General features: G+C 41.1%; 1 protein-coding gene across 1 annotated transcript in view; it reads right to left on the reverse strand.

Moving 5' to 3' along the window:
- Positions 1-18951, reverse strand: part of itpr2 (inositol 1,4,5-trisphosphate receptor, type 2) — a 52157-nt gene that overhangs the window by 24345 nt on the left and 8861 nt on the right. The window contains exons 9-37 of the mRNA XM_029523915.1: positions 17940-18035; positions 17559-17603; positions 15000-15151; positions 13323-13422; positions 13042-13202; positions 12804-12945; positions 12449-12607; positions 11353-11525; positions 10858-10977; positions 10422-10604; positions 10063-10314; positions 9839-9986; positions 9534-9681; positions 8713-8900; positions 8502-8622; positions 8345-8402; positions 8089-8254; positions 7622-7789; positions 7196-7282; positions 6976-7101; positions 6728-6850; positions 6338-6538; positions 5208-5459; positions 4895-5020; positions 4565-4693; positions 4157-4277; positions 3659-3840; positions 3410-3552; positions 2778-2886 (exon numbers count right to left, since the gene is read on the reverse strand). Of these exons, the coding sequence (XP_029379775.1) occupies positions 2778-2886; positions 3410-3552; positions 3659-3840; positions 4157-4277; positions 4565-4693; positions 4895-5020; positions 5208-5459; positions 6338-6538; positions 6728-6850; positions 6976-7101; positions 7196-7282; positions 7622-7789; positions 8089-8254; positions 8345-8402; positions 8502-8622; positions 8713-8900; positions 9534-9681; positions 9839-9986; positions 10063-10314; positions 10422-10604; positions 10858-10977; positions 11353-11525; positions 12449-12607; positions 12804-12945; positions 13042-13202; positions 13323-13422; positions 15000-15151; positions 17559-17603; positions 17940-18035 (4179 nt within the window). The remainder of the gene's footprint in view (positions 1-2777; positions 2887-3409; positions 3553-3658; positions 3841-4156; positions 4278-4564; positions 4694-4894; positions 5021-5207; positions 5460-6337; positions 6539-6727; positions 6851-6975; positions 7102-7195; positions 7283-7621; positions 7790-8088; positions 8255-8344; positions 8403-8501; positions 8623-8712; positions 8901-9533; positions 9682-9838; positions 9987-10062; positions 10315-10421; positions 10605-10857; positions 10978-11352; positions 11526-12448; positions 12608-12803; positions 12946-13041; positions 13203-13322; positions 13423-14999; positions 15152-17558; positions 17604-17939; positions 18036-18951) is intronic.

Genomic DNA, 18951 nt, shown 5'->3' on the forward strand with positions numbered 1-18951 from the left:
TTTTCAGTCATCTGTAAACAAGAAGACATGCTTATGTATATATAGATGAAGCGGCACATTGCACAGATGTGCATGCATGTGCTCACAGATACCCATTTATGTTACTGGATGAGGATGTTTTTCATGGCATTTGTTGAAAATAGGAAAAAAAATTACAAATAATAAACTGACCCTACTGGCAAACAAACCTGTAATTTCGCTGTACCATAGACCTTCAGTTCAGAAAGTATTAAAAACTCATAAATGACCCACACTGCTGCGACAGATGACATGTTCCTTCATTATTATTTATTTTTATTTTTCAGTCAGTCATAAAGACTCAGCTCTGCTGCTATAAATATTATTATTATTATTATTATTATTATTATTACTATTATTTTACATGAAAATAGTCCCCTAAAAATGCTGTTTCCAGAAAATTATAGCACTCATTGGTTCAGTAAATAATAAATGCAGTTATCTTAAAAGAAAAACTATATTCTTGACCTCTATTTAATGATTTGTGAATCAGGAATGAGGTCATAAACCAGGGTTCCATTTCCCACAGATCGCTCAAATTCAGGTGTCTTTGGACGAGACACTGAACCCAAAGTGTCTCAGACGTTACATCAGTGTGAGTCCCTTGTATAGTGCAGAGAGAGTGCTGTATGATTATGTGAGCGGACGGGACAATGTGGCTTGTAGTGTAAAGTGCTTTGAGTGGTTAAGAGTAGAAAACAGCTCTATAAGTGCAGTCCATTTACCATTTAAATCTTTGCTGTTGGGTGCCACAGTCAGTGGGGGCATGTCAGATAGATTTTCAAGGGATGCATGACTACAAGAAAACTAAAGAATAATGTCAATAGTTTCATGCAAATTAATGTAAAAAACAATATTTTGTCACATTTGAATACAAAGTCAGGATGCATCAAATACTAATTCCATTGCTTTCTCTCCAAAAGCTCTTCCTAACCTATGACATATCTCTGGGTTAATGTAAGCACAGCCATCTATAAACGTCCTCTCATATGAGAGCCAAAACAACAGAAGCCAATATATCTCTACAGTATACAATTACTTCTGCAAATCATAGTCTAGCTACCCACCCAGCACCCTTGGCTGGCACAGGCAAACAGAGCAGGGCTTGGGTGCGACTAGAGGGGAGAGAGAAAATAATTCAGGCCCAGAAAGAATGCGAAAGACTGAGCTGAAGCATTGGGAGGGCAAAGGAGGAAGAGAGAGGCAACGAGTGGACAGAAGAGTGAGAGTGAGAGTAAGGAAGGAAGGAGGGAGGAAGGGAGGGAGGGAGAACGTGATGGTCCACGTGACGCTGGCTCAGCCACTGCAGGCTGTTACGTAAGTGCACCCCCTGCCCTGTCTCCTCATGGACTGAGCAGACTCTGCTTCTCTCCAATCCCTCATCCTGCAGCCGCTGCCCACTTTTTTTTCCCTCGCTCTCACATGGCTCCTCACATGGCTGCCTCACTCCCTCTATCACTCTCTCTCCATATCTCTTGCGCTCTCTCTCTCTCTCTCTCTCCTCCACCCACAAACAGCACCCCAGGGGAGCCACCAACCTCTGCTGCCGTTGCTGTCACTCTGTCTCTCTCTCTCCCCTTCGGTTTTTTTCTGTCTGCCTCTCCCTCTCTCATTATTTCCATCTCTCTCTCTCTCTCTCTCTGTGAGGCTGCAGCTCCACGCTCAGGGCTACAGGGATATGACAAAGAGAGGCCACAAATACATGCTTGAGCACACTCACGCACACCTACACAAACTGACATTTCACATATCGTTACCGCACTGTCTGGCTTCTCGAATGCACCAAGCCGCCTTTAAAAAGTGGCTGTTTTTTTCCCCCTTTGAATTCTTCTGATCTTCTTCCACACAGCTGTTGAATCATTTGCCTTTCGAAAAACATCTTGGCTGACTGACACAAGATGCAAGCATAAATAGAGAAAACAACACTCTGACTCCTCAAGCAGCTGTAAGTGTCACTGGCTGGCGTGCACTATATTGAGAGACATGGTTTTGACAGAATGACTAATGCTATTAAACCGAGCGAGCGGGTGAGGGCACATACATACGTTCTATTTAAATATGTGATGCAACAAAAACAGCCTTTAGTAGGACAGAACCGTCAGCCAAAAATATTCATATGTGCATTAAATCCCACATGGTCAGAGGACTGTGTACACCGAGTACAATAAATTGAGTTTGAGCTACACCAAAATAAATATGTGAATAAATAAAATTGAATGATTCGGTTTGTTCTTGTTAGGATTTTTTTCCTGACTGGAGTATCACTTTTTGTGGCAGGTAAATTGCCCAACAACAACTTATTTCACCGTGCAGCTGGAACAAGCTCTCCTAAAATCTTCTAAAGGTGATTCCAGAGCTGACTTCATTCTCCACTCCCTACTCCCCCCCACCCCCGGCCACCCACCCACCCCCAGCTCACTGCAAGTGTGTCCTCAAGTGCCTCCCTGCCTTATGTAACATAGAAAGGCCCACAGCATACTGATGAAGGGGAGTCTGGGCTCTGGGCCGACAGACCTGGGAGAAAACAAGGAGTGCACTGCACTGCTGATAGCAGTACAGCACTGCTGGCACATGACAACGGGGATTAATTTCCAGCAAACCTTTCAGCTATTTCACCTTATTAATGTGTTTCTGTGTAAAAGTGTGACATAAAAACAATTTTCTTGTTGAATCCTGAGATTTCACTGCCCACAGTGACACATTACAAAAATCATGTTTAAGTGATTTCAGTGACCCTCCAAGCAGGCTGAAGTACTCACAGACTCCTGGAAGCATTCCTTCTTGTCCAGCATTTCTCTGAGTGTCTGCAGGATCTTGATACACAGCTTTTCCTCTTTGTCCATGAGCTTCTTGGTGTGTTTGATCAGCCTGGCAGAGTGACAAGTAGTACTCTTTTATTTACAATGGTGTCCAGCTAATGCACTCCCTGCCTCACAAGTAAACACAAAGCAATAATTTCTGGGTGCCCAAAGGTGATATTTCCCTTTCTATTCTCCAGGGAGGTCAGACAGCTGCAGCAGCAGAGTAACAGCACCCCTGGAGGTTTGGTCATGTATCAAACTAACTTTATGACATATTCAGTACATCAACTTGAGTAGTCCACTGCACACAGATGCGCTTATTTTATTCCCATATTTACTGATTTTTATTGTAAGAATAAATAATGTTGTTTTTTTTTATAATTGTATATAATATATTATAGAATTTAATGGTTAATGGTAATTAGTAAATTTTGGATAATAAGACCCAAAAATGTATTGTTCTTTGACATGTCTGTATGTCTGACATGCATCTTTAACTCATGTTGAACATCTGTGGGCCAGACCAAGATTTTAAAATGTGTGTGTGTGGGGTGGGATTTGTGCTTTATACACAGGCAATGCAAACTCACTTAGACATGAAAGCTCCGCTCTCGCAGCGTAACCGAGCAGCCTCTGGAAACAACAGCTCAGGGCTGTGAAGAACATCCACCAATACAGAAAATTCTGCCTGAACCTTTGGGCTGAACTGCTCCTCCAGACAGGACACAACCCCCTGTAGACACACACACACACACACACAGTGTTGATCCAGTGCTGCTGATAGTCCTGAACAGCATACATAAAGCTCTGGACCCTCAGGCTTGTCTTTGTCTATGCACCTGCAGCTTCTCAATGATGTTTTTGTAGTCAGGGCCACCCAGGGGCTCCTTCCGTGGTCGTGAGCGGGCAGAGATCCTCCAGTCCTTGGCTGCTCGCTGCACCATGTTGCTGTGGACCTTGAGAGACAACGTGTTGACCTGACTGTCCAGGTCCACTGGGATGGCTATGGCCCGCGCCTTAGCTGGGGAAAGTGAAAATGAAGAGTGAAATATCCTCGTGGGCTTATTTTTCTGCTTTGACAGAAAACATAGGTAAGGCACCAAACCCTAGTTCATCTGGACTGAGATTAACATTTCTGTGACATTAATGTGCTTACACTGTGAATTTGTAAATAATTAAATATTGCAATTCTCAGAATAAATGCTGGGACAAAACTAGCAAACCAACCTGTGCATTTGGTGTTATATATTTATTATACATCTACCTTTGAAAACATAGTTTAATTGTATTGATATGCTTCTCTCACCCACGTGGATGGACAGCAGAGCTACACTCACCTATGTCAGCCAGCGTTTTGATACAGCTCTCAATATTAGCCTTCTGAGCCGAGTTGATCCAGGTGCAGTTGTAGATCCTGAAGGACGACTGGAGCAGCTTGATGAAGACAGACTGGTTTGTCTGGGAAATGAGAAGACAGAGCGGTGGCGGTATTGTTCTTAAAGGGCATGAGACTGACTTACACTTCAATAATGTCTCTAATGGGAAGAATTTTACATAATTCTGTGTTTTAAAAAAACCCAAAACGTAAAGGAGCTCAAAGCTGAATGTGCAGTGAAGGAGGCACTCTGCCGAAAAATGTCTTTAGTGTAAAGCAGCTAAAAGTTGGCATAGGATTTGGATGTACCATGAACATACTTCACTCTGTGGGCAGATTTCACCTGCTTGTCAGGGGTGAAAAACAATACCTGCAGGTTGGAGTGGTTGACAGAGAAAGGGGAACTGAAGAATCCCTTGACAATGGCCATCACTGTCTCTGTCACATATTTCTCCAGTGACAGATCTGCATGGTTACGGTCTGTGGTTGTGTTGCATACCTTAAATCCAAAAATTAACAGAGAACGATTTCTGAATAAGCAAAACCTCAAATCACTATCTCTCTATCATTGACTACGCACTTGCAGGGTCTGAATAGATGTGGTTTCAAAGTAAGCCCTCATGTATCTTTACACCTACCCTGCCTCATTAGGAAGGGATCAGGCATACATGCTTGACCTTTCAATCTGACAGGGACTTACACTGGACATGTCCACCAGGAAGTTGTCAAATAGCTTCCATATATGACTGGAAGTGTAGATCTCCTTCATTTCAACCTCTGTGTCGACATAGCAGTGGTTCACAAAGTTCACGTAAGCAGTTTTCACCTACGGCATTAAAAAAAAATTAACAAAAATGAATGAATAAATAAACATAATATGAAGTATATGAAGTATGCTGTCTGTTCACTTTCAGATAAAAGATCAGATTTAAATTGTATCCAAAAACAATACAACATTACTTTATTCATTACTATATAATTTAATCTATATTATTATTTCCTAAAAAGCCTACCTCTGGAATACAACTGACATCAGTGACAACTTTGACTATGTCATCCAGCGGTAGCAGAGAGTTGCATTTCAGCTCAGTGTAGACGTTCTTGCCCTCAGTACATGCAGCCAGTAGCTCCACCAGCGTGTTGTGATAGGCCAGAGCTCCGTCCTCATCAGTCCGCTCCCGCTCGGACCCCATCATCTGCAGCAACACTTGAAACGAAGAGCGGTCGTTGTAGAACACCAGCACATCCTCACCTCCATTCACCAGCTGGACCAACAAAAAGACACAATGACATAAATACAGGACCTCATGGAGGTTCTGCCATCATCATCATAACGCATTACATATTAACAGTTACAGGAAAGCACAAATGCCATTTTGAATATTCCTCAATGGAGCACATGGGTAATATGACAATATGGTACATGTTTTTAAGTATTGGATTTTACACATTTTACAAATGTTAATTTGGTACATTTTAATAAAGAAAAGAGTACATATTATAATGATTATAGGTTGTTGACATAGCCCATAAGATTGCATATTCTTATTAAAACAAAGTACCGTATTTTCCGCACTATAAGGCGCACCTAAGAGCCTTCAATTTTTCCAAAAGCTGACCATGCGCCTTATAATCCGGTGCGCCTTATATATGGATCAATATTGATATTGATCCATATATATATCTGCCAGTGGATCGTAAATGCCTGGGCTGATATATCAGTCTCAACTGTGGTCCGAGCTTTCAGGAAGGCAGGAATTGTCACTGAACTGCTGTTCAATTCGGACACTGAAGAAGAAGAATTCGAGGGATTGGTAGATGAGGGATGAAATGATAAAGTGAGCTTTACGTGTTTCTTTTGTATGTTTACAGTTGAACAAGGTTGGTCATATTGTGAATATGGACATTAACGCATAACGTAACGTAACGTAACGTAACCCCAGCCTCTACTGTAGCGCCTTATAATGCGGTGCGCCTTATATATGGAAAAAGTTTTAAAATATGTCATTCATTGAAGGTGCGCCTTATAGTGCGGAAAATACGGTAATCAGGAAAACAAACAAACAAAAAATGTAAAATCTGAAATTAGACCACACACCATACTATTTGTTTCATTCCCCCATGACTAAAACAAACATCTCACCTCAGTCATGACTTTATCTTGACATTTCTTCACATACTTTCCATCAGCTTTCACAATGGTCTGCAAGAACTTTAGGTACTGAACATGTCTTCCGTGTGTTTCAATGCAGTGGACAAAGTGATGAACCACACGGTCGCTGATCTCATTACACAGCTGGTAGTTGTTCATAAAGATGTGACGCATTGTCTCAGCTTCCAGCAGCTAGAAACAAAAAGCAGGAGACAGGATTCAGTCTGAACTGAAATGATTTTCACACAGAATATTGATTTGTTTACGTCTTAAAAATAAAAAGTATTTTGGCTTATTTAAAAAGTACATTATAACATGTTTTCTTCTTTCTGGCTGGTGTATTTTGAAGACATCAGGAGACAGCTACTCATTTGAACATACCCCTGGGGTGAGGAAGAGGTTAAGGTGTTTATGGAGCAGAACTTGGTTTTGAGGATTTCCTCTGCAGAAGTTCTGCAGAAATGTATGTGCCAGGGTCATGATCTCATTCATCTTCTCGTCACTCTGTGCAAAGACAGAACCAAGCACAAAAACGTGAGGGCGACTGGCGAGAAAGTCACACAGACAGATTTCAAGATTTCACACCAGGTCAGAGAAAACATTAAATTGGTTGTTCAGGTGTTACTCACATTCTCGTAGGGGATCTGCAGCAGGTCCAGAACCACAGTGTGGGCCCCCATATTCTTCAGCAGCCTCTGCTGCTGCACACGACTCTTCTTAGTGTGAAAACACAGCTTACTGAGCCGCAGCAGGATCTACAGGTGAGACAGACAAATTTTTTAGTGATACACAACAGCAGGAAAAACACATCTGGCAAGAATAACCTGGATATGAAGAAAATGACCTCACCTCTTTGACTATTTTATAGTTGTTTCCCTTGTTACTGTCAATCTGAGGTTTATTATCACCATCCTGTACTGGGCTCAGAACAACTTCCTGATAAAAAGACAAAAATGAAGAAGTCATCCCTTCAGTGACAATCTTTGGCACATCACAGCTCTTTATCCAGTTTTGTAATTACTGGGCATTCACCAGAATGGTTGGAAAATGGCTGCAGTAATGTTTGAAAAAGGGTTAAGGTTAAGGGTTTAGGGTTAAGGTACAAGTCCTAACGTACAACTTTAATTCATGATTAAAAACAAAGTAAAAGTATTCAAAGTATTCACCTACATGACTGACACAATACTTGAGACATGTATCAACTTCTTGCGAAGCTCAAACGTAAAACTAGAATATGAAACTTTTGAAAGCTACCACTAAACGACAGTACAGCACCTCAATGTTCTGTTCTTTGCCTTGCCTGACCCCCAGGTCTTCACTGCTATAGACTCCGCTCTTCTCCACCCACAACTCTGACTTCTCAACAGTCAGACGCAGTTGGTCCAGGTCGGTCTTGATCTGTTTGTAGTTCTCAACATCCTGCTCTGAAACCAGCAGCTGGACCTGGAAAATACATACAAGGACATTGAACGACAAATAAACCATAGATAGAGCTATTAAAAAAACAAAAACAAAAAAAGATTGTGAAAGCAAATCTATGCCCAGAAGTCTCAGTGCACAACTTTGGAAAGTCACTGAGTTGTTAAAATGAGAGCTTCCATCTGAGGTAGCTGTCTGCTATTTGACCATTTGGAGAATCTTCTTAATCCAAAATGATTTCATCTAGCATGATGAAAATCACCTAACTCAGGAAGTAACAAATGCTTCACTCTGTCAGTTTACCAAGTATCAAATGCCTCTACCTGTCTGAAGGCCTGCAGCACTTCAGCTCTCTGGCTGAAGTGTTTGAAGATGAGTTGGAGTGAGCCAGACACCAGTGGGGGGTAATCTTGCATGATGAGGTGGATCAGTACTCTCAAAAATGTCCGGCCACCTTCGTTATCGAGCTCCACCGCACTTAACTCTGAGCTGAAATCACAAAGATGTCCACTCCTTTAGTGAGTTTTTGAGACCGCATCAAAACACTGGCAGTTAGTAAATAACTATAATGTCACCTACCCCCCAGCAAACATGCTCTCTGCTTTGGCTGTAATCTTATCTATGTCTGGTTCAGAAGCTGCAGAGAGAAAAAAGTGAACCACAGGTCAATTAAGTATGTCAGGCTGCTAGAACATTAAAGGTGAGCTTCAGTGGTTGCATCAAGAGAAAGTCTCACGTGTCAGGAGTAGTATATCAGCTGCTGATGCAGAGTCAGCTAAGCTTTTGTCTCCAAACTCTTTCTTGTAGGTGGACAACAAGTATGTGATCCTGTAATCTAACCGAACACTCAGGATGAACTAGATGGGAGGCGAAAAAAGTCACAAAAACACAGTCATTACGTGTAAAATATAATATAGCACCATGTACATTGAGAAGGTGGTGCTTACTTGCAGAATCTCAATGATTTTTAGCTTGGTGTCCATCACCATGACGTCCTCGTTGTCCAGCAGGAAGTGTCCTTTGCTGTAGCGCAGGGAGGGCGGGGTGTCGGGGAGGCTGTGTGGCACACCTCGACTCATCACCATCTGAGTCATCATTTCTCCGACACCGTGGATTGTGCGCAGGACGTTATTGCCTAAAGGAAACATTCATCACACATTTTGCTTTGTGTGTGTGTTTGAACCATATTGTCATAAAGCTATATATCAAACCTCAGAAAGCACCAAAAAGGCTAAAATGAATGCCCTGAGGACAACAAATGCCAGATGGACTAGAAATTTTGCAGTTATTCTTTTCAGTCCATTAAACTTCACGCCATTTTTATTCAAGCATTCAAAAAAAAAAGAGTTTTGTTCAGTCCAGTTTTTTGTTTTTTGTTTTTTGTTAATGATTTCAAGAACAGATCTGTCCTGCCTTTCTCTAATCTGCCAAAAATCAATCCAATATGATGCAAAATTAAGACCTTTAGCTCAATTGCTTTCTCCCTATGCTAGCTCAAAGTTACTTTCACAATTAATGGGAAATCTAAATGTTCTATAAAACCTTTATGCATTTTACTGGTTCTACATAATCATTCAAACTGCTGCATCAATATCTGTCTGACTCAAAAAATTTGGATAAAGAATCATTTGTCCCCAAAATCATAGAGCTCCCTCTGTCTGTTCATTGATCAAATTCCCATATTTAGGAAATAAAATTTTTTTATCCATTTGTTTTAATGTTAGGTGAGCAACTTAATGAAATGTTAAACTTGTGTGACTGCACTGACCGGCCTCAGGGCTCTTATTGAGCTTGTTCATGAAGGTGAGTGGGTGCTGGACAATATCCAGGATGGCCAGCAGGGTGCGTGTTAGACGCAGCAGTTCACTAAAACTGTAGAAACCAAAGTAAACCAGGTTACGAGCCAGATTGACCACCTGGAAGAGAGAAGTACATCGTAATTAGAAACTTTTCAGCAGCATACACAAAACAAACAAACAAACAAACAAAAAAAGCAAAACACAAAGGAATCGCAATCTGAAATAGGCAGTGTGGAAAAATATATATGTAGTTACTGTGCTGAATTTATTGTACCTCTAGTGTGAGTTCATTTTTGTCTTTATCCCCAAATGGAAAATGTTGACTGACGACATCTTTGAGGTATTCTTCCACAAACTCCATTGTGGGGGCAAACTTCTTCTTCATCTCTTCTCTCGAGCTGTCAGTGGACTCATACTCAAACCTGTAAAAGTAAAGACTTATAGTGAAGTAATTCTCAAGCTATTAGACAAAGAATAATCACACATGTAGACACTCACTCGTGGATGGTGATCTTGGAGGGGATCTCAGTCCAGAGGCGAGCATAGCGTACAGGAACCACAGCCTCCTGAGGGTCACGGTCCACATGAATGTGCAGCATGAGCCGGCAGAAGGAGGCTCTGAGGTTGTAGGGCAGGCAGTCGTCAAACATGCAACGCAGGATCAGATCGACGGGTAACTGACAGGAGATCTGGTTGATGGCGAGGTACTGACGATCCAGGCACATTTTGGCAAACAAGTTCAGCTGGTATCTGCGAAGGATATTAAGGGGTTGTTGTTTTGAAAATGTGGCGTGGAAGACAGAGGAATAAACACGGTTTCAGCTTTATTTGGGCCATTTGGAACAACACTGGATCACCTGTAGTAGGTGACGATATCTACATCCATCTTGTGGTTGCCCTTAGCATCCTGGGCCAGGTGGCGGATGGATTTGCCGTGAGGCTCCTTGTGGCTGTCAATCCAGTAGAGCCAAACCTCCTCCTCCTCCCCCTCCTCCTGCAGCAGGGAGGACTCCAAGGTGGTTTCTGTGTTTGGAATCAGCCTATGTTGGGAAGGTGAGGGAGTGAGAGTGTCATAAAGCAGTTACTAGAAAAAAAAAACTTAAAAAGGCCATTAAACTTTGACGCAGAGCTGCTTCTGAAAATATCTATCTGACAAGAGGCAGAAACCGAGGAAACAGCAGTCTCTCATCCTGTAGGGAGCATGTGCATTTTCAACATGTTTTAAAACTCAGCATGTGAAAGACTGGATTGACCAGGATGGGTTAAATATAGATAAAACAGGTTGTGACTCACTTGGTCTGGATGAGGATATCTGCGTTGGTGGGGTTCAGCATAAATTTACAGATAAGCTCCTGTGTGACGGGAATGGCAGTATTGTTGGACACACAGAGATCAGAGAGATAATCCAAGAATCTGGAAAACCAGATCAGACATGAATCATCATTTAAAAAATGTTGGAGCACAGAAACACATGAACTGACTGAAAGCCTGTGTGTTATTGACTGCACATATTTTCATTCTGAGTTCTTCAGAAGTTTTCTGTTTCACAATAAATCATGTATTAAACTCTGAAGCATAAAGTATGTAGAAACAGCAACTGCACACATTAAATTATAACAAAAAAAAAAGGTTGAGGAGACAATATTCACCCATTGCATGGAAATGCATTATAATCAGCTCCTGCGATAGTGTCGATGTATTTCAACCGGCCACAGAGGAAATTAGATGCATGTTTACTAAAGTTTTCTCGATCATCTAATCTTGCAGATGTAGGTGTTGATTTCTGACCTGGGCTCTCTGTTGCGCCTCAGCAGGCTGACGAAAGTCTCAATCTCTCTGGCTGTGATGTGTTTTTCCAAGAGCTTGCGGTTGTTGTGCAGCAGGGCAGTGATTGTGTCCTCAGCCAGGATCTCGTACCCAATCTGAGACTGCATGATTGAGAACTTTTTGGCAATGTACTCCTAGATCAACAAGAAGCATATGGTTTTAATCACTTCTGCTGTATACGGAAAGTACATTAAATGGGATGAATTACTAATCAGCGATAGCTTAAGCATTACCAAAAAATACAACTTGTTGAACAAGATACCATATGTCAATACACCTTGATTCCCAATCCTGAAACTTTACTCACATTTACACTTGAGAAATGCCTACGAGTTCCACAGCTTGATAACAACTGAGCTCAATAGGCATTTACCTGACAATACAGCAAGTATACAAGTGAATGTCCTGATGCCATTTAGATTATCTTGTGCTCATGGAAGCCTTTTCACAGCAGAAGCTGTGGCTTGTCACAGACAGAGGAAAGCACCAGCACTATTAACGTTAAGACTGTTCTATTTAAGTGTCTAAATAATCCATAAGCACCAGAAGAACCCTCAAGCAATTAAATGTAATTCAGCCAACACTGAAAATGTTATCTACAACTGTGCTTTCCATATTGTGATCAGATAAAATTCTCACATCACCTAAGTGTTAAAGTACTTAATGGCTAGCATTAAATGTTGGTTGTATCTGGCCAAGCAAGCCAGGAGATGCAATATCAATGAGTGTATCGAGCACAACTTTATTCACCATAAAGTTGAACTCTTCATTTTCTATGGAAATCACCAAAATCCTGACTGAGCTTCTGAATTATTTCTGATCCAGCCATCCAGCCATCAATTAGCCTACGTTTCTTGACTACAGCCACATCATTACAGCAGTGATAGTCGATTTTTACCAAACGGTCTGACAGAGCATACAGATAAGCTTCCAGTTCCAAGGCCCCTGTCTGACTTACTCTGTATCCTGTTGATAATAATCATATAATGATCATTTTAATGACCTTGATGACAACTCAGTGAGCAAACATTATACTTTTGTAGTAAAGGCAACATGCCTGGTTCTTCCTGTAGTCCTGTTGGGAGTGTCGTAGGACCCTGTAGCAGAGTCTCAACATGTACTTGAAATGAGCATAGCGCTGGTCTCCCAAATCCTCCAACCTCAGCATTGGCCCATCACCCTGATCGGTGAATGGTGCCTTCAGGATGCCAAAGATCTGGAGAAAGAGAAACCCAGACCAATGCAGGATCCACAGACTGTATTAGCAAGAAAACCGTTCAATAAATATATTTCTTGAGGCCTATCTGTTGTTATTGTAAAATATTTTTCTAATTGTTAATCAGGAAAGTTAGCTTTGGGCTTCAGCGTCCGTTATTCTGCTGCAATTCAATCAGTTTGCAATTGGTGCCGACCTGTGCAAGAATGTTTTGCTCCCTCATGAGTTTCTGCCTCTCTCTGTTGGGTGTAGATGTCACCACAGATAAAACCTCCTGGCCATTGTTTGGCACAACACACACAAAGAACACCAAGTCCTCCAGGAGCTTAGTCACGAACCTGAAAATGTGTACAGTGGTAAATAAAATAATTTGAAATCATAAAATAGTCACACTGCTTGCTGTCACTTGTGTCGTCACGCTCATGTTTCCGTACCTCCGTTCATTCTGAGCGATGTTGCCATATTGAAGCTTCCTCACTGTGGACTCCAAGACTTTGCTGGCATCATTAGCAAAGTCCAAGTCCCTGACCTCCGACAGGGGAACGGAGACAATGGCGAAGGCCTCTTTGTCCTCTTTAGTGGGACAGGTACCAATCTATTGTGACAAATTTAAATAAATCTGTGTTTCAGTCTTGTAGCTTTATACAATAGACAGCTCTCTCAGTTTGTACAAACGTAATTTTCTTGCAGATATTGTGTGTTTGTAGTTTTAGACCTTCAGCATAACTGGCCGCTCCTCCTCTCCATCAATAGGGGTGTTGGTGCTAGTCACCCAGGTGTTGGTGCACAGGTGCCTCAGCCTTACATAGGAGTTTCTGAGGAAGTGGGGGACAGATTATTTAAAGCAGATATCATTTTAGTTCATTTTGTATTATGTTATTGCAGTGAAGAAGTGACCATGAGGGTGAGTAAAATAGGCCTGTGTTCAGTAGAGAATGAAAGTTTTTCTGACCAAATATGTCTTTTCATTTAGTGCCATCAGGCAGTTGTTTTTACTTTTAAGTAAATATTTTGACAGTTATGGGCTGGAGAATTTCGTTGCCCAGAGGATTAATCCTGTTAATGTTGGTGATTGCCTGACTTGGGTTGTAATACCACCATTTGACAAAAACTGAATAAATAAATAATAAACAGTTTTGTCATTCAAAACACTCCAAATTGATAAAGCATATGAAGGCGTAACACTATTACTATGCTGCTCAAATGAAATGCAAGGTTTATTAGTGTTCCCCAGAGTATCCAGCTAATATGTAGACTTGCGAGGGGAGGATAATTATTTTGAAAGAGAATCTCTGAAAATATGTTATGAGAAACACAAAATTAGAAGGCAACAGCAAATTTATATGACCTTCACAGTCATTCTGGCATTGCTCTGGAGAGTCTGAAAAACTTTTGCAAAGTGGAAACAAAAGAGAATAAAAGCTGTTTGTACACTCACCGGGGAAATTTTGCTCTAGAATCAAGAAAGAATTTGGAAAACAGAGGTATGTACCAATATTTACACCTAAAATAGTTCAACAATAACAAGATTAAAAAAGGTTTAGCAGTGGAAGGCAAGGAATTTCAGATAAACAAATTTCCTCAGTAAACTGTCTCTAAACAACTGTTCACAATAACGGAATGAAGAATTTCATTATATGTTATATTGAATGGGAAGCAGAAATTGAAATAAAGGTTCATAAGTCCATCGGCACTCGATGAGCGAAACAATTATCTTCAAATTGCTCCAGAGGATGGTGAGAATTTGGATGGGAAAAAATTTAATGAATTTTTTCTACCAAAACTCATATAAAAAGTAAACAATTACACAGCAGCAGTGTTTGGAAAAGAAACAAATTTTGGACTCCAAAATTCCTTGTAGCCCTGTGATAGAAAAAACCTGACATCCATCCCTTTGAAACATTGACATGTTTGAGTAAAAATGGGAGCGTTGAAATGGGAGACCCTAACGCTATCGCAACTGGTGTTGGTAAATGAAAATGAAAAAAGTAATTAGCTATTGTTACTTCTCTCAAAAGTAATTGAATTGGAACTGAGATAAAAGTAACAAGTTACCAGGGAAAGCAACTATTGTGTTACTTGTATCAGTTTATTTTTTTTTAAATGTTAAGATTATTTTCCATTGAATGGAACTTTAAATATTCAAGGTTTATTTCATTATTTATAATAAAATAAGAGGAAATGTCACTTGTTTGTGACAAGTGAAAATGTATTTCAGACTGGCAGGTCACCAATAAATCAACTGTCACTTAGTTGTGGAAAACACAAAAACAGACAGTTTCTGACCAGAACTACTTCGCTCTGTGATGTAAGCACTAGTGACCCCCCCCCCCCATGGATACAAACATAGCAGATCTAACAAGTTATTGCTTCCACCATGTGAGTGACTGACCTGGGCACAAGACAGTCGGCCCGCTGCAGAGTGGTAGCATCCAGCTCAAACAGAGAGGCAATGTCATTCCCATGGGGAACAGACACTAGGGTGAAAGCAATCTTCTCAGCTGCTTGATGCTTTCTCTTAGAGAATACAGGATCGGTCTCATTCTGCAGCACAAACACAAGGAAACATGCAGACAGACAAGCACACGCAGACACACAGCGGCAGAAGACATTAGGACCTGCTCTCTAAAAGGTTACATGGCTAAGGCAGTTCAGTAGTTAACAGCATCAATATCTCAATAAGTCACCCTCTCATATACTGTAGAAAGTGTTACAGTTTGTTATGTATACTCAGTACATAGTCAATAATTAATACAACAAATTAAGTCATGTAATTGTGTTGCAGCACAAGTTATCAGAACCCAAATCCTGAAATAGTTAGTGCCACGGTGCCTGCACCAAGTCATTATTGACCTGTATAGCATAAAGCTATAGAGGACTATATCATATATTATTGCTCTCATTTCTTATTAGTGCCTTGGGGCAATTTTAAGTGAACCACAGGCCTAACACCAGCATGTGGGGACTTGGTTGGGATCGGTGTGAAAATCCACTGTATCCCATGTGTGTGTATTGCACTGAATTTTCAGTGGAGAGATCTTCAGCTACAGCGTGGAGTCGAGGTGATGATAATCGGAAAAAAGAAAAAAGAAAAAAAAAAGTTAGGTAGTAGAGATTCTTGTCCTCTCTGGAAAAATGCGTGAAAACAGCGAGACCAACAGAATTTGATCTGTGAGCCTCTAAAGGACATGGTCACCCCTCGTGTGTGCCACTTCTTTCAATGTAATTTCTTCTGATCAAGGTATCACGGTCAAGTTGGAGAAAGCTTTAGTTGCTAGTGTGTTACAGTGTGTATAATCTTTGAAAGGTTCAGGGTCAAAGTAGTGATGTCAACGACGGGAAGCAAATCTGAAAATAGTCCAAAAACAAAATAAGTGTAGATTGTGTTTATGGGCACATATTTTGAACAAGACTCACGATTTTCTCTTAAAAAAAAAAAAAAAAAAAACCTAGAGATTTTTGTTTTCTTGCTTTAGACTACTCCAACAAGAACAGCACCTGTGTTTTATATGTCGGCGGAACTATGCACGTGATTATTCATTCATTCATCTTCTACCACTTATCCCTTTCCGGGTGCTGGAGCCAATCCCAGCTCACACTGGGCGACAGCAGGGTCACCCTGGACAGGTCACCATACAGAGACAGACAGAGACCAACAACCACTCATGCAAACCCACACAGGCACAGGGAGAACAAGCAGACTCCGTGCAGAAAGGCCCCAGACCGGGAACCAAACCCACGACCTTCTTGTTGTGGGGCAACGGTGCTAACCAGTAAGTTGCCAAGCAGCATTCTAAATCACCACAATATTTACATACTTTACATGTTATAGTCCTCATTAATTACCCGATCCTGCTAAAGTGTAATCTGCTAAGCAAAAATCTGCTTAGTTTTATTTTGCTTCTTATATTTTAGTGAGTTTGTAAGTCTTTGTGACCATAAAGATGAGCAGAAACATTTTTTGTGCCATCTTGCCACACATGCTCTCATAAATACTAATAAATGAGCTCAGCTGTTGATAAAATCTATCATTGGGCGGAGATGGATGTGAGTCAAACTATGCCGTTACAGAGTCACTCACACTAATGAGGTATCACATTACACGGAGATGTAGCCAGAGAGCCATGGCTTCTCTGTGTGTTCTGTTAGACACTGCAGTGCACAGGCTGGTATGGTCTGCACTGTGCAGATGCAGCAGATAATGGTGAGGGTTAATTTCTGCCACTGTTCTCTGCATATCAATGGGAAGTTCCCAAGAGCTGCCTCCACTCCTGAGCTTCTCTATCCTCCCACTCCCTTCCCTCCGCTCTGCTGGTGACTCACACCACCAGCTTAGCACAGGCGAGTAGAGCAGAGCAGACAGCACGTCTGCCTCCCCTCCATCCCTTCTCACAGGGCACCCCCACACCCAGACGTTATGTAAGAAGTCCCCTGTGTGTCTGAAATTCAGCATGTGCATGAGAAAGTGTGTGAGGCTGAGAGAGTGTGTGCATATTCTTGTATTGCCAGAATACAAATGTGGAAGGAAGCTAAGAGCTGAAAGAAATGTCTAGTTATAGATTCAGAGTTTGACATCGTTTGTGTGTGTGTGTTTTCTGTACGTGTGCGTGTGTGAGTATGCGTGCGCGTGAAAAGTACTTTGTGAGTTGGAGAACTGGTGGTATTGCGTAATCAAAGAATGAGGAGACTGAGAAAGGCCTGAATTTGGACAGACAATGTGTAAGTCCTTTCCACTTAAACACTCATCTTCTCTCCTGTCCACTTTCAATAACTAGCATACTGACTCATCAATGGTGTGAAGATTTGCAGTTTGCAGATGTGTGAAACTGTAAACAACAGTGTTGGACATTAGATAATAATTAACTCTGTCAGCAGTAGTTAGACAGACACCCTAGTGTGAAATCAGTTGTATATCATCTTACAACTAAATGTGTTAGTTGGATTAACTCACCTCTCCTTTGGACTCCACTGTGTTCTCTTTGAATTCAGGGTTCACCTGGAGAAATATGGAGCAGTCACTGGCCTCGGTTCTAGAAATATCTGAATAACCAGTTATTATTATCCATCACCCTAAAACAAACCACTCAAAAGCAGAAGATGGGTGATAGTGGCCATATCAGTGGGAACACTGCCACCTACAGCACATCACCTAAAGTCCCTACAAATGTGCTTGTCCAGATCCTGAAATGTAGATACTCTAAATAAATAAATTGACTTGGGCAACATTGGTTAAATGGCCTTTTTTAAAAGCATGATATGATTTAAATACAAAGATGAGCACCTGCAAAATGAAACAAATGAAAACTGACTCAAGTTGAAGAGTAAAACTCACTTCAGCTGCAAGGTAATTCCCAGTTGCCAGGTGTTTAAAACGGAAGAGACTGTTCCACTGACCAGCTCCGCCTCTACAGGGGTCATAGTGCACGACCTGCCATGGAAAGACAATCTAGTCACCTCTACACTGAAAGAATACGTTTGTACTCGTGTTTTTCAGGTGACTTTTGCCAAATGTAGTGCAGAAGAACTTTTCTTGTTGCCAGTTTATGTCACTATAGGTCCTGGTCCTTCAAAGTCATAATTAGCTTACAGATCAAATGAAACATACAGACAATTATTCATTTTCAGCACACGGTGCATCAAATTCATGTTTGGACGTACTTTGTGTCAGAATGCATCAGAATGCATCAGAATGAGAGCCAGCCTTTGTTCTCAGTAAATCAGGAATTTATTTAAGTTTGTTATACTGGCCCAACAACATGCGACCAACTGATATGAGGACAGAAGTACGTTCTGGCACTAATGGACATAAGGAACTTCAATTTAGTGCAAACTGATAAAGAGGAACATAAAGTACAAAGACAGTACATACAAAAATAATTACAGTTTGGCATGGCAGACAGGCAGCAACTGTGGCCTGAATTTGTGAGAGGTTAAGTTTAGTTATGACAAAACTGTAAATCTAAGTGCTTAAAAATACACCATGTTTATTTAACTGAGCTTTGTAAGGGTTACTATTTTGTAGATGTGCTGTTTGTTATTGAAACAGCACATTTGCTGCAAATTTATCTGTACAAAAATTCACCAAAAGTAACTTAAGGAATGAATATAAACAAAAAAAAAAAAAAAACCCAAAACAAAACAAAATACAAATTTGTTATCTAGAGCTTGGGAAACTGGTACAGGAGCTGCTCCCCTGCTAAGTATACCTGGGGCTACCAGCATGGGGGGCTGCCCAGACTTCTCTGTTCCTTGATGAGGTACCTGTCTCCAACGTAGAGAAGCTGGAGAGGAAAATTAACACCTACCTGAAGAGATGGCTGGGTGTCCCAAGAACCATTTTGGCT

This window comes from Echeneis naucrates, chromosome 16, assembly GCF_900963305.1.
Source record: "Echeneis naucrates chromosome 16, fEcheNa1.1, whole genome shotgun sequence".
Lineage (NCBI taxonomy): Eukaryota > Metazoa > Chordata > Actinopteri > Carangiformes > Echeneidae > Echeneis > Echeneis naucrates.